At 39.7% G+C, this 14,423-nt stretch overlaps 1 protein-coding gene across 3 annotated transcripts in view; it reads left to right on the forward strand.

Moving 5' to 3' along the window:
• Positions 1 to 14,423, forward strand: part of MYLK4 (myosin light chain kinase family member 4) — a 122,827-nt gene that overhangs the window by 72,657 nt on the left and 35,747 nt on the right. For all 3 annotated transcript variants that reach the window (XM_072152468.1, XM_072152469.1, XM_072152467.1), the window contains 3 exons: positions 4,745 to 4,841; positions 5,563 to 6,148; positions 9,589 to 9,938. In XM_072152468.1, the coding sequence (XP_072008569.1) occupies positions 4,745 to 4,841; positions 5,563 to 6,148; positions 9,589 to 9,938 (1,033 nt within the window). The remainder of the gene's footprint in view (positions 1 to 4,744; positions 4,842 to 5,562; positions 6,149 to 9,588; positions 9,939 to 14,423) is intronic.

Raw genomic sequence — 14,423 nt, forward strand, 5'->3', positions numbered from 1 at the left:
GGAAATATTCGGGAAACCCGACGAAAATTCGCGATTCGGACCCTTAGTAAATGAGCCCCAGTGTGTATGGATTATCTACTCTCTGGAGCCATTTTTTGAAGCCTACAGATCTCTCCTACTGGAATTCACTGTATTGTGCGAAGCTACTTGCTTTTAATATCAAATTTACAGCTTGTGGCTTGGGATATGGCTCAGTGTGAATAACTCTCTGATGGGGGTCTCCCTCTAAAAAATAAATCTATGAATGGTATTTTGTCCCTCGCCATGTCCCGTGTGAATTTCAAATTACATGCATTATCATTAATGTAATCCCTGAACAAGTTCATTTAGTCTTCTGGTCCCTTCCATATAACAAGGATGTCTATGAATCTGCCATACCATAATATATCTAGCATGAAAAGTTTGGCAGAGTCATAGATGACACCCTCCTCCCACCAGGACATATACAACTTTGCCATAGTAGGCATGAATTTCAACCCCATTGGGGCTCCCTCTGTTTGAAGAAAATATTTTCCATTAAAACTAATGGAAACTAATGGAAAGAAGAAATTATTTTAGATTATCACTATATCCACTATATTGATGAAGATGGTGTCTAGGAGCTTGCAGCGCAAAATGATGATGAATGGAGGAATATAAGGCTGTGATATCGAATGTTACCCATTTATATTCTTCCTGCCATGTTATTTTGCGCATTGCTTGTAGTACCGAGGACGTCTCCTTAAGATATCCAGGAGTTCTATGATCAAGGGGATGAAGGTGTAAATTTGCCCAATTACTCATACCCTCATTGAGCGAACATATGCCCGCTATAATGGGTCTTAATGGAGGATGAAAGCTAGGCTTATGAATCTTGGGAAAACTGCGATAAAAAGGTGTGATGGTATTCTTGGTTAACAAGAAATCAGCCTCCTTCTGGATAATAACTCCTAAAGACTTGCCCTTTTCCAATACTTTAATCGAGTTATCCAAGAATAAATTAACAGGTTCCTCTTTTAGTTTCCTATATGTAGACTCTCTGTCAAGTATGCAATATACTGTCTTCTAATAAAGCTTGACATCCAGCACTACCATAGCACTTCCCTTATCCACACTGCAGACTACAATGTTAGGGTTCCTCTTCATGTCATATAGAAGAATACTTGTACAATCTTTTTCACTAGCTTTACCACTTAGATTCTGCTTTATAACTTTCTTTCCTTCAATAACAAGCATCAGTACAATATGGGCAGCACAGTGGCTCAGTGGCTAGCACTACAGCCTTGCAGTGCTGGGGTCTTGGGTTCAAGTCCCATCCAGGTCAACATCTGCAAAGAGTTTATATGTTCTCTCCATGTTTGCATTGGTTTCCTCGCACGGTCCAAAACACACTGGTAGGTTGATTAGATTGTCAGCCCCATGGGGAGAGCGCCTGATTTGGCAATCTCTGTGTAGTGCTTTGTAATCTGTGTGTGCTATATAAATAAAGGAATTATTATTATAATAGATATAGTGAACAGTAAAATACATAATCTACTATTAACTGAAACAGGCAGGAATTGTCATACATTAATTTAGTTCAGGGCACAACTTTTATTGGTCCGAGGGCCACATTGTCATACCGCTCAACTTCAAGGAGCCGCACTAGTAACCAGAACCCTAGATGCACCAAAATACCACAGTACAACACAGTACAGACCTATAGTACTGGAGATCCCAGGTAGACTATTATACTGGAGACATGCGGAACAGACTTATAATAGTAAGGACCCTCAGAACAGATATATAATAGTGGAGACCCCAAATCAGACACTAATACCAGAGATCCCCAATGCAGACACATAATTATAGAGACAACCAAAGCAGACCTATAACACTAGAGACTGCATAAGCAGACCCCTAGAGTAGAAGTAAAAAAATGTAGACCTCAAGAGCAGACGTATGATAGTGGAAACCCCCCAGAGAAGACCTTTAATAGTTGAGGCCATCAGAGCAGATAATAGTAGAGACCCCAGAGATTTATTTACTGCTGGGGTCCCCTCTTACTCTGGTTACTTTACTTCCATGGGTCCTGACACTGGGACATAAAGCCAAAGTTGAAGAGAGGGCAGAGCAAGACATACTGGGAGTGGGGAAGACTTAATCACCACTTCCTGGTCTCCTGCACTAATGGCCGCTCTCATTGGTCTCTGCCAGCAACAGGGTTGTGCAGCCCTGGTTTAATTTTTCATATTTTCAGAATATTAAAACTTTCATTTTCATTATACTGTACTTTTAATAACTATAAGTGAAATATAGGCTGTATGTTTCTTCTCATGACATAATGTGTGAAAAATGTTGTCATTTCCAGTGACTGACTAGAGGAAGCAGGTATATTGACCAGCATTAAGGAAGCTTCCCGGGTTACTTATCATATGAAGCGGTGCTTTATTAATATTTGTATACTTCCCACATCTTAAACTCACACATGGAGACCTCAATTTGTAATACATTTTATATAAATACATATTGTTAGTCCTGAATAATGTTCATGCATTACAAAGGTTCCATCATTGTTATCTTCTATATCAGTGATGGCCGAGTGCCCAAACTACAACCAGGACCCGCTTATTTATCGCAAAGTGCCAACATAGAAATTTGATTTGTGATTTATACACAGGAGGACATCAATAAAGCTGAAAATAGTCCCAGGTAGAGCTGTCACTTTAAAATAGCTCTGTGCACAGCAAGTCCTGGGCTGTCTGGGACTGCAGGAAGATACCTGGAGTCATCTCTGGTGATGGCCTGAGTGCCCACAGAAAGGTCTCTGAGTGCCACCTCTGGCACCAGTGCCATAGGTTAGCCATCACTGTTCTATATCCTGGATAGAGTATAATTTCTAACTGTGGAGATCTCACTGCTGGGACATTTTCTCGTTCATAGGGGATAACTTGTTTTAACACAATACATTTTGTTACAAAGTTGTATATTGATTTGTATAATTGAATGTTTTTATGGTTAGTGGTATGTTCGCAGTAATACAGAATAAAAAGTCAAAATCAGCATTGAAAACTATTAAAATATACCAACCATTGTATTGAGGGGGAGTCCTATAATGATTTTCCCAATGTTTCTGAAAATGTTCTGAAAAGGCATAGAGGCTGTAATCAGCTTATTATCAAGTAGGGAAAAATGATGACCAGCCTAACATCTCATCAAATATCATTGAAATGTTCTGTACAGTATTCTGTAAAGCATTACATGAAGGTTTTGTTCAATGATTTCTAAATACAGGCAGTCCCTGGGTTACATAAAAGATAGGGTCTGTAGGTTTGTTCTTAAGTTGAATTTGTATGTAAGTTGGAACTGTATATTTTATCATTGTAATCCCAGCCAGAACTTTTTTGGTCTCTGCAACAATTGGATTTTAAAAATGTTGGGTTGTCATAAGAATCAATATTAGCACTAAAGCTTCATTACAGACACATTTGATAACTGTTACATCTTATCATTGTAGCCTAGGACTAAAGTACAATAAATTACCAATATCCAGAGGTCCATTTGTAACTAGGGGTCGTATGTAAGTCAAGTGTTCTTAAGTAGGGGACCGCCTGTATAATGATTTTTCTTTGGCTTCTTTGAATAACCTGGACATTCTCTTCTGAACCTGATAAATGAAAGTCAATGAACATATGCATGAGGGTGACTTGGTAATGAGACACTCCAGTTATGCCAGCTCTGTGTCACTTGTAACCCTTGATTCTTTTTTTAGCCGCAGCTAATGTCTGACTCCCACCTCTGTCTTTCTATCATAGAGCATACAAGGTGGGAGTCTTTTGGAAGGTCATATAACCCAGCTAGGTTTTCATAGCGTTCTATTTTCCTATTTACTGTATAATTTCTAATAAACATAGTAAAAGGAAACAGTTGAAGACAAACAATATATAAATACACGTTGGCAAATAATTAGCTATTTGTATTTGCTTTACATCAACCGCAGTGGGGGTTTATCACATGCTGATGTACCAGCAAATGTGGTTTCCTTTGTCCCTTCTGGGTGCCTGATACATGAAGAGGTTGGAGCCTACTTATATATTAAGTGGACTTGTGGGTCCGTTGGCAATTCTACACCGGGCTTGCATGCCATGAAATTGCACTTTAACCTGTGCCTGTTCAGGCCTGAATGGGTACAGGTTATAGCTATGCACAGGTGCATAGGCAGGAACACCCCATGTTGGCCCACTACACTGCCATGGGAAATAATCACATTACACTATTACATACCAGGGCTTGTAAAAACTGGTATACAAGCCCTGATAAATATCCCCCGGTATGAATAATAATTATACCCAAATGTAATATATTCTGATAATTATTTAAACATACTATCCTACTGATATAATAGATGTCTGTTGTTAATTGCATTTCTGTATCAATTACAGAGAGACACAGAAGTAATCCATGTGTCTCTGTACAGTAATTGTCACAGATATGTTGGGAGAATCCCTTTGTAGTTTTGCAAAACACAGACATCTGTAAAAACTCATTAAAACAAAGGAATCAACAGATAAACCTTTGCAAAATGTGTGGTCTCACAAAAAGATTAAAAAGATTAGTGGTATAAATTAAAATGGTAAAAATAATACATATTCAATCAGCAAAAATGTTCATACAGATATATTATAATAAATATATTTAATTAGTTCGATTGTTGATGTTAAATTGTTATGATGTATTGCTTTTACAATTAAAAAAAAAAACTTAAAATGTTTCCTTATGACCATAGATCATCAATGACCAATTCACAAGTGAAAAGAAGAAAAATGCGACATTGAGTCTGAAGGGAACAAAGACACTGAAGAAAAAGAAGCCACCTGATTCTGGTATTTACATAATACATCATTTTCAATAGCCACACCATTTTTTACTTCTGTTTATTATTTTTATAGCAAATCAGGATCTTTCAATATGCTTTCATTTCATTGTGGTATTAGTTTATGTTAAGAAAGATGTTCTTTTTTTAAATCATTGTTTTTTTTCTTTTTCCAGTTATTTAAAGAAAATGGTAATGAGCAATATGAACTAAATATAATATTGTAAAATACACTCAGCTCAGTCTGATTTCTTTTCTTGTTGATGTATAATTTGATACAAATTGAATCTACAAAAATAACCTTTATATCTAGGTATGACAGTGACTTTTTAAGCTTAATGATGATGCTTTAAATGCTGTTTTGTATGGCTTATGCTACTGACCTGCAAAGCAGTCTTTGGATATATGCTTTAAGAATGACATGTGAGCTCTTCTGAAATGTCTGTTTTAGTGTATGTTATATGTAAAATACATACAGGAACAATTCTGGAGCATTATTTCTACATGAAATATATTATATAGTGTCTGACACTGTCCTATCAGTGTTGGTAGTTACAGACTGTTTCCCAAACAAATTTTAAGAGGAATAGAATGTTGCAAAGTTCTAAAAAAGAAGAATATTTTTTCCTAGAAGATAAAGGTATCTAGGACTGTAAAACAGACCTGTCAGAAGAGCATAAATACTAATCATACTGGCTATTATACGCTTGCTGTCCTGTTATTGCTTTTAGAGAGATCTTTGCAAAAGACACAACCCTGCAGCTATAAAGCGAAGGTTCAAAAACTCAATAGAGAGAATACTGAAAAAGCATCAATTATATTGGTTGAGAAAAAGCCTCCTAAAATAAAGGAAGAAGATAACTTTATATCAATAGATATTCCAAACTCACACACTGCTACTGTAGCCCAAAGTGGCACCCCCATCATTTATTTGGCAGAGAAAGAAGACGACGAACCTGTCTCTTTGAATGATGAACCCATTCAGGTGTTACAAGAGTTTAGTAGCAAAACTGAGGCTACAGAAGAATTCTTTGGCAGAGCTGAAGAAAACAAAGAAGACAAAAAGCATAATTCAGAATCTGAAAATGCAGCAAGTGTACAAATAGAAAAGAAACATGAAGTACAAGAGACTATTTCTGAAAAAAAGGAAGATGATAAAATCCATAAAAGTATATTTAGTGAAGAAATTGCAGCCGTGCACAACTCCTCAGAATCACTAGCATCAGACCTGTCCCTAACAGTTATTGACGCATCTGATCATCTTTCTACATGCTCAGCTTGTGAGGATATTGAACATGAAACAACTATAGAAAAAAGGTAAGATAAATCTTTATTTTAATATGTTTTAACTGGTTAAGGACCAGGCCCTTTTTTGTTTTTTCATTTCCATTGTTCACTCCCCACCTTCAAAAATGTATAACTTTTTTATTTTTACACGTAAAAGAGCTCTGTGATGGCTTGTTTTCTGTGTAACAAATTGCACTTCATAGTGAAAATGGTGAAAAAACGCGTTTGCGTCTTTTTCTTGTGAGCTTGGATTTTGCGGCTTTAATTGTGCGCCCCAAATGACATGTCTACTTTATTCTTTGGGTCGGTACGATTATGGGGATACCAGATTTGTATAGTTTTTATAATGTTTTCATACCTTTATAAAAATTTAAACTTTAAAAATAGTTTTTTTTAATTTTGCCATCTGTTGCTAATAACTTTCTCATACTTTGTTATTTGGAGCTGTGATGTAATTTCTTGCAACTTTTGATGGAGTTTTCAATTATATCATTTTTAGGATTATATGACCTTTTCATCACTTTTTATTCATTTTTTTATTTTTTTAAAAATGGCAAAAAAGTGGCATTTTTTAAATTTAGGTGCTCTTTTTCATTACAGGGTTAAATGCAGTGAAAAACTGTTATTATATTTTGATAGATCGTCTACTTTCGCACACGTCGATACCTAATGTGTTAATTATTTGTAATGTTTATTTATATTTATATCAGTTCTAGGGAAAGGGGGGGGTGATTTGAATTTTTAGGTTTTTTTATTATAATTTTTTTTTTACTTTTTTTTTAATTTTATTTTTACTATTTTTCAGACAATCTAGGGTACTTTAACCTTAGGTTGTCTGATCGATCCTATCATATACTGCCATACTACATACTATGGTATGGCAGTATATGGGGATTTTCCTCCTCATTCATTAGCACATAACACGTTGTAATGAAAGGGTTAAAACGAGACAGCCTTGGGTCTTCGGAAGACCCGAGGCTGTCATGGCGAAGGATTGCTGCTCCCCGATCATGCCCCCGGGGAGCGACGATCCTCAGCAAGATCCTCGGCGCCTGGGATAACATCCAAGATCGATGCTAGCACCGATAGCGGGTGGTACTGGTAAGTCTTTGTTGCAATATAGAGAAGGTTCAGCCCGTGAGCCCTCTGCATGCACCGAGACCCAACACGCGCCCCGTAAATACACAGTGGGCGGTCGGGAACCGGTTAAAGAAGAAATCTACATGACAGCTGTACTTTTCACAAAAAAATTAAGAAACAGCATTTATAATAATTAATTTAAATTCGTTAGTAGATACAATCATCTCTGTAAGCAATATTGACCACATGTGCGTGGTAAGTTCCATGACACCACACAAGCTAAATCTGGCCCACGGTCTGACACATAACAGCTGAATCAGCATTTAGATTTAGTGCTACAATAGCCATAATTGACTCTTGATTGGCTCAAGCAAATTGAGCTGATGTGATGTCAGCTAGACCCCTCCACCATGCTGCAATTGTTATGGCCAGGAATTTGGTTGGGTGTCAGCCTTTTTTTTTGTTTTTATTGGGCTGATGTGACCTTTAGGATAAAGTGAGTTTGACACTCCTGCTCTTCATAGGTAAAATATTGAACTGCATATTGTGAACTATCCAGAGGTTAGCACTAATTCTCATTTGGAGCATTCATTTGGAACTCTTTTCTTATGTGCAGTTTCATACCTGGTTTTGGCTCATATTAAGGCCACATTTAGATGGCTGTTGTAGGGACATATATCTGGCCGCAAGTTTGCAGCCGGATAATTGTCCCCATAGACATCTATAGAGCTTGGTAGTACGGTCAGCACGACGTGTGCTCACTGTACCAAGCCGTTGCTGCAAAAAAGATAAAGCCTGCTCTATCTCTGGCCGTAAGAACAGCCATGCAGCGCTGTTTTCTATGGAGAGGGGAGGGGTGACCAGCACTCATGCCTCCTCCTCTCCAGCACGCTGACATCTGCTAGCACAGTCCGGCTGTTTAATCTTCTAGATACTTATTAGTAATAAAAAGTTTATGAAAGGCTGCCATGCCATCTGACTGAGGTAGGGCATAATGAATTGTCAGCATAATATTGGTTTCAGGATTAAAATACAGCAATATATATGTATTGTAGAGCATGACACTATCAATTGTACCTTCTAGTGGTGAAGTTCCCTTCTTAAAAGCTAATAAAAAAATACTTTTGCACATTGCCTCCCCACATCCCAGTGTCTCCTCCATAACAACTATGTCCCACTACTGTTTAATTATATGATATACAGTACAACACTTCCAGAAAATTATATTGTACACTATGCCCCCAACTTATATATAGTATGCCCCAAATTATATTATATACAATCCCCACAAGCAACTATAGTAGCCACTTTAAATAATTCTGTACGTTAAAAGACATGTACAATGAGTTTAACTGAGGGTAGACATGTCCTTCCAAGAAGTTTCTGAGGAACTATGCTTCTTAGGACTTCTTTTATTATAACTCTACACACCACCATTGTGGCAATATAGAGTTACAAAAATTATACAAATCAGTCTGGGGCACTCCGGCTACATCACTGGAGAGCCCCCTTAGAGTGCCTTGGGTTATAATTTATTCACTCCCCCATTACTCCCGCCTGGTCCCACACAATATGGACATGCAAGACCAGGCAGGTCATGTATCATACAGGGGAGTGAATAAATTATAACCCACAAACTCCGTAGCCGAACACCCTAGACTAATTTGTATAACATTTAGAACTCCATATTGCTGCAATTCTGGCGTATAGAGGTATAATAAAAGAAGTCCTGTGGAGCATAGTTCTTCAGGAGCTTTTTAGCATGACAAGTCTACATTCAGTTACTGATGACCTTTATGTATGCCCAGGAGCCCCCTGTAGAAAAGTGGGCCCTATAATAATAATAATAATAATAATAATAATAATAATAATAATAATAAAAAACTTTATTTATATAGCGTCATCAAATTACGTAGCGGTTTACAAATCAAAGAAGTTGTTGAGCTCTACAACTCCCAGAGCTATGCTACTGCTGGAGATACCTATGTGTCGGACCTCCTCTGATCTGAAATTGATGACTTATTGTATGGCTACATCATGGATATAAAATAACTGTAAAACCCATATAAGTATCTATTAGTCATCACAAAAGCTACAAAAGCATTTTCATAAACCCAACCTCTTTTCAGTTCTCTTTCACAGGACAAACCTGTGAATAATAGCGCTCTTTGGAAGTACTGTTATTTTTAGTGAACAGTTCCTAGTGGAGTATTGGGTAGCAAGTAATTTGTTTGTAGAGAATTTCTGCAACATGTTTATTATATGAAGCAAGATTTATAAACATGACAGCAACAGTTTATGATATATAACCATTCAATGCATAACTTTATCTTTTAGCAAAAAAAAAACTAGTACTAGGTGACAACCTTTGATGAAATGTTGTATTTTAGTGCAGAAAATACAGAAGAAATACAACTAGAAGAAGTGGAAAAAGAAGATTTGGAAGAGGAAAATGAAAAAGAAGATGAAGAGGATAATGAATCCTTACAAACAGATGAAAGCTCCCAAAATGTGCAGAGCTGTAATAGTAAGAGACGGGTAACAGATGATGAGCATATAATAGAAGATCCAAAGAAAAGCAGAATAGACATAAAGGACACAGCAGAGATCATAATATCACCAGAAGAGACTGAAGAATCAACAGACATTTCTAATTCTAACCAGGAAGATCAAATAAGTGAAACTGGTGAAGAAATTAAGGAATCATTCATAAGGGAAGAAGAGAAAATGTTAATTCTGGGTAAGATCTAGTTAAATAATCATCAAAACAATACAGCATAGGCCTGCGCTTATAAGACTTGCAATGGTTGCTCATGTGCAGCTTGTAGTGCTTAGCTACCTGCCAGTGCCCATATAGCAGGGTTTTATAATTCATACGAAATTCAGCAAAAGAGCTGCGAAAATTGCAGAATTTGATGTTATTTATAGTTTATGTTCAAAACAACAGCCCTGCTATATGGATGATTCTAACTTGTACCAGATACTTGCAGCTTCTATAGCATCTTTAACAAACTACAGACACATGCTACATAGAACTTATAGAGTCCAGGAATGATTATAATAGGCAAATGAAATATACTATATTTAGAATATAGTCTACTTATATATTAATGAAAGGGTCATTAATTTGAGATATATTGTTAACAAATAATAATCTGTTCTGCACAGTACACTTAATTTGCCCAAACTTTACTTTCACACAATCATGTGAATAACCTTTTTACTCTATGGTTTATAAGGCTGTATACATTACATGACTTTGCAGTTTTTTATAATAAAAGAGATTTTACAGTAAGGAACAGGTGACCTTTAGAGGCTGTCTAGATGTTCTAAGCATTTACAAACTTCTTTCTTATAATAAGTTTTTCTCAGATTGAAGTAAATGGACTTGAGCTAAGATACCAATACCATAATATATTTTTAGTTTCTTGTATGACATTTAAAGTGCTTATTCTGATTGTTTGGCCTCATAGCTGCAGGACATTTAAAAAAAAAAACAGGCTGACTCATAAATACCACACATGGTTCACGCCTGTTTAGACATATTTTTTTAATTATAGTTTTAGCAATTGTTATGAAGATTTACCATATATACTCGATTATAATCCAACCCGAGTATAACCCGAGGCCCTTAATTTTAGCCTCAAAAACTGGGAAAACCTATTGACTCAAGTATAAGCCGAGGGTGGGAAATGCATTGGTGACAGCACCCAGTAGTATATAGCCAGCCAGCCCCCAGCAGTATATATTCAGCCAGCCCCCAGTAGTATATAGCCTGCCAGCCCCCAGTAGTATATAGCCAGCCAGCACCATGTAGTATATAGCCAGCCCCCTGTAGTAAATAGCCAGCCAGTCCCCTGTTGTATATACCCAAGCCCCTTTAGTATATAGCCAGCCCCCTGTAGTATACAGTCAGCTTCCTTTAGTACATAGCCAGCCAGCTCCCTTTAGTATATAGCCAGCCAGCCCCCAGTTATTCCAGCACAAAAAAAAGTAAACTTCCATACTCACCTTCCGGCGCTCCCGATGCTCTGTGCAGCTCTCCGTGGGTCCTCTTCTTTCTTCTCTACTGTAATAGCCTGCAGAGGCGCATCCATGAAGTCCACTATGATGTAAGCAGCAGCGACACCGCAGCATGATAGTGTGCGCCGGCTGGTAGAGCCCATGGCCGTGCCTCTGCCGGCTAATACAGCAGAGAGGAGAGAAGAGGAGCCGTGGGGAGCCACACAGAGCATCGGAGAGCATGAAGGTGAGTATTTAAGTTTAAGTTTAATTTTTTATTGACTCGCGTATAACCTGAAGTCGGGTGTTTCATCACATTTTTTGTACAGAAAAACTTGGCTTATAAACAACAATATACAGTATGTTAAATAATTTAAAAACAGGTAGTGGCAATGTTTGATTTAAAAGTGAATTTCCAGAATTTTATATAGTTAGTCTTCTGTGAATGTAAATGTTGTGGGGTATTGCTCAGGTATAAGCTAGGTAGCGGTCGCAGACAGAGGGAAAGAGACAGTTCTCAGTTCAGTTCAGTGTTTATTCACACCACAAAACAAATGGAACAAAAATCCAGCATTGTCTTCATGCTTGTTTAAAACATAAACATACAGACCAGGCTTGGCCTTCTCACCCAGTAGCAGGGTCTTCACAAATAGTCCAAATTGTTGGTGTATGTTCACACCTTGCAGAAGCTGCTGCATAGCACTTAGTCCATTTAAAGTCCAAAACAGCCAACCTGTCCTCCATAGACAGGACACGTGTTTGCTCTTGGAACAAGCTTCTCCCTCTGAGACTAGAGCTCACTCCACTCTCTTGTGCACACTTCCAGCTCAGCTTTGTTAGCTGGAACACCCTGAAAACCCGGTTTGGACCGGTGCTTGAAGTTTGGTCCGGTGCTTGATTTCAGCTTGCTGCATTACTCTGAGCAACACAAGCTGAGAGGATAATACCTCCCATCCAGCAACAAACCCCTGACTGTGTCACATACCCCCTCCCTTTGTTCAACCTTGAGGGGATGAACACTCGCCAGACAGTGCACCCGGGACAGGGCATCTGCATTCCCCTGTAGCCGGCCTGCTCTGTGTTCCACTGTGAATTTGAAGTTCTGTAGAGACAAGAACCATCTGGTGACCCGAGCATTCCTCTCCTTGGCCTGGCTCATCCACTTGAGAGGTGAATGGTCAGTCACCAGTCGGAACTTCCTCCCCAACAGATAATAGCGGAGAGACTCGAGTGCCCACTTGATGGCTAGGCACTCCCTCTCCACTATACTGTACCTGGTTTCGGCTGGGGTGAGCTTGCGACTCAGGAACCCAACAGGATGCTCTTCCCCATTAATTTCCTGAGATAGTACAGCACCGAGGCCCACTTCAGAGGCATCGGTCTGTACTACAAACTCCCTCTTGAAGTCGGGTGTCACCAGGACTGGTGACCCGCACAAGGCCGACTTCAAAGCGGAAAAAGCCTTCTCCGCTTGGTCATTCCAGCGAACCATCACTGTCTTACGTCCCTTCAGGAGCCCTGTCAATGGAGCCGCTACAGTAGCAAAATGGGGAATAAATCTCATATAATACCCCACCATCCCCAGGAATGACTTTATTTGCCTGGTGGTGACAGGCCGTGGCCAACTCCGTATTGCCTCTACCTTATTCATCTGGGGTTTGATGACTCCACGCCCAATGATATAGCCTAAGTACCGTGCCTCCTCTAGCCCTATGGCACATTTCTTTGGGTTAGCAGTTAGCCCGGCCCTACGGAGGGAGTCTACTACAGCCTGCACTTTTGCCAGATGACTCTCCCAGTCAGCACTGAAAATGACAATATCATCGAGGTACGCTGACGCGTAACGCCGATGTGGACGAAGCACAATGTCATGTTGTGACAATGTGACAATGTCATGTTGGATTACGGAAGTACGTCCAGGGAGGTCAGAGAACACGTCCGTGTTCCGACTAATGAACTCCTTGGCCTCTTGAGCCTGTTTAGGGGAAAGGCTGTCAGCAATGCGCACTGTGGCAGCCGCTTCCCCGGGAACAGTTGGAGGTACTGGTTTCCCTTCCCCTAAACATACCGGCTGCGGGGTGCTCCCAACGCAGGTCTCCCTATCTCTCCAAGGCTTTAGCAAATTGACATGGTAGACCTGCTCTGGCTTCCGCCGCCCTGGCTGATGTACCTTGTAATTTACATTGCTTACTTTTTCCAGAATTTCGTAAGGGCCTTGCCACCTTGCGAGGAACTTACTGTCTACCGTTGGTACTAAAACCAAGACTCTGTCTCCTGGGTTAAAGCTCCGTACCTTAGCTACTCTATTGTAGACCTGACTCTGGGCTCGCTGAGCCGCCTCCATATGTTCCCTGACAAGGGGCAACACTGTCTCCATCCGCTCCTGCATCTTAGTGACATATTCAATGACACTCTTATGCGGAGTGGGCTGTTGCTCCCATGCCTCTTTGGCCACGTCCAGCAAACCTCGGGGATGTCTGCCATATAGTAATTCAAAGGGCGAGAACCCAGTAGAGGCCTGGGGCACCTCTCGCACTGCGAACATAAGATAGGGCAGAAGCAGATCCCAGTCCCTTCCATCCTTGGACACTGCTCTTTTCAGCATATTTTTCAAAGTTTGATTAAATCTCTCCACCAGGCCGTCTGTTTGGGGGTGGTAAACTGAAGTCCTTAACTGTTTAATCCCCAGCAACTTGCAGAGTTCCTTCATGACCTTCGACATGAAGGGAGTCCCCTGGTCTGTCAGAATCTCCTTAGGTATCCCAACCCTTGAAAACATCTCCATTAACTCCTTAGCTATAAGTTTGGCAGAGGTATGACGCAGTGGCACTGCTTCTGGATACCGGGTTGCGTAGTCAAGGACAACTAAAATATGTTGGTGACCCCTAGCAGATTTAGGTACTGGACCCACAAGGTCCATGGCAATTCTCTCAAAAGGTACCTCGATAATTGGGAGGGGTACTAGGGGACTGCGGAAGTGCTGCTGGGGGCTAGTTATTTGACAGGTCGGACAGGACTTACAAAACTCTTCCACCTCTTTGAACACACTGGGCCAGTAAAATCGCTGCAGTATACGGTCCTGGGTTTTCTGCGGCCCAAGGTGTCCACCTAAAACATGTTGGTGAGCAAGATCCAGTACCATCCTACGATATGCCTGAGGCACTATTAATTGTTCAACATTCTCACCCCGTAGTTGGGTGACCCGATACAGTAAATTATGGTG

This window comes from Engystomops pustulosus, chromosome 5, assembly GCF_040894005.1.
Source record: "Engystomops pustulosus chromosome 5, aEngPut4.maternal, whole genome shotgun sequence".
NCBI classification, from domain to species: domain Eukaryota; kingdom Metazoa; phylum Chordata; class Amphibia; order Anura; family Leptodactylidae; genus Engystomops; species Engystomops pustulosus.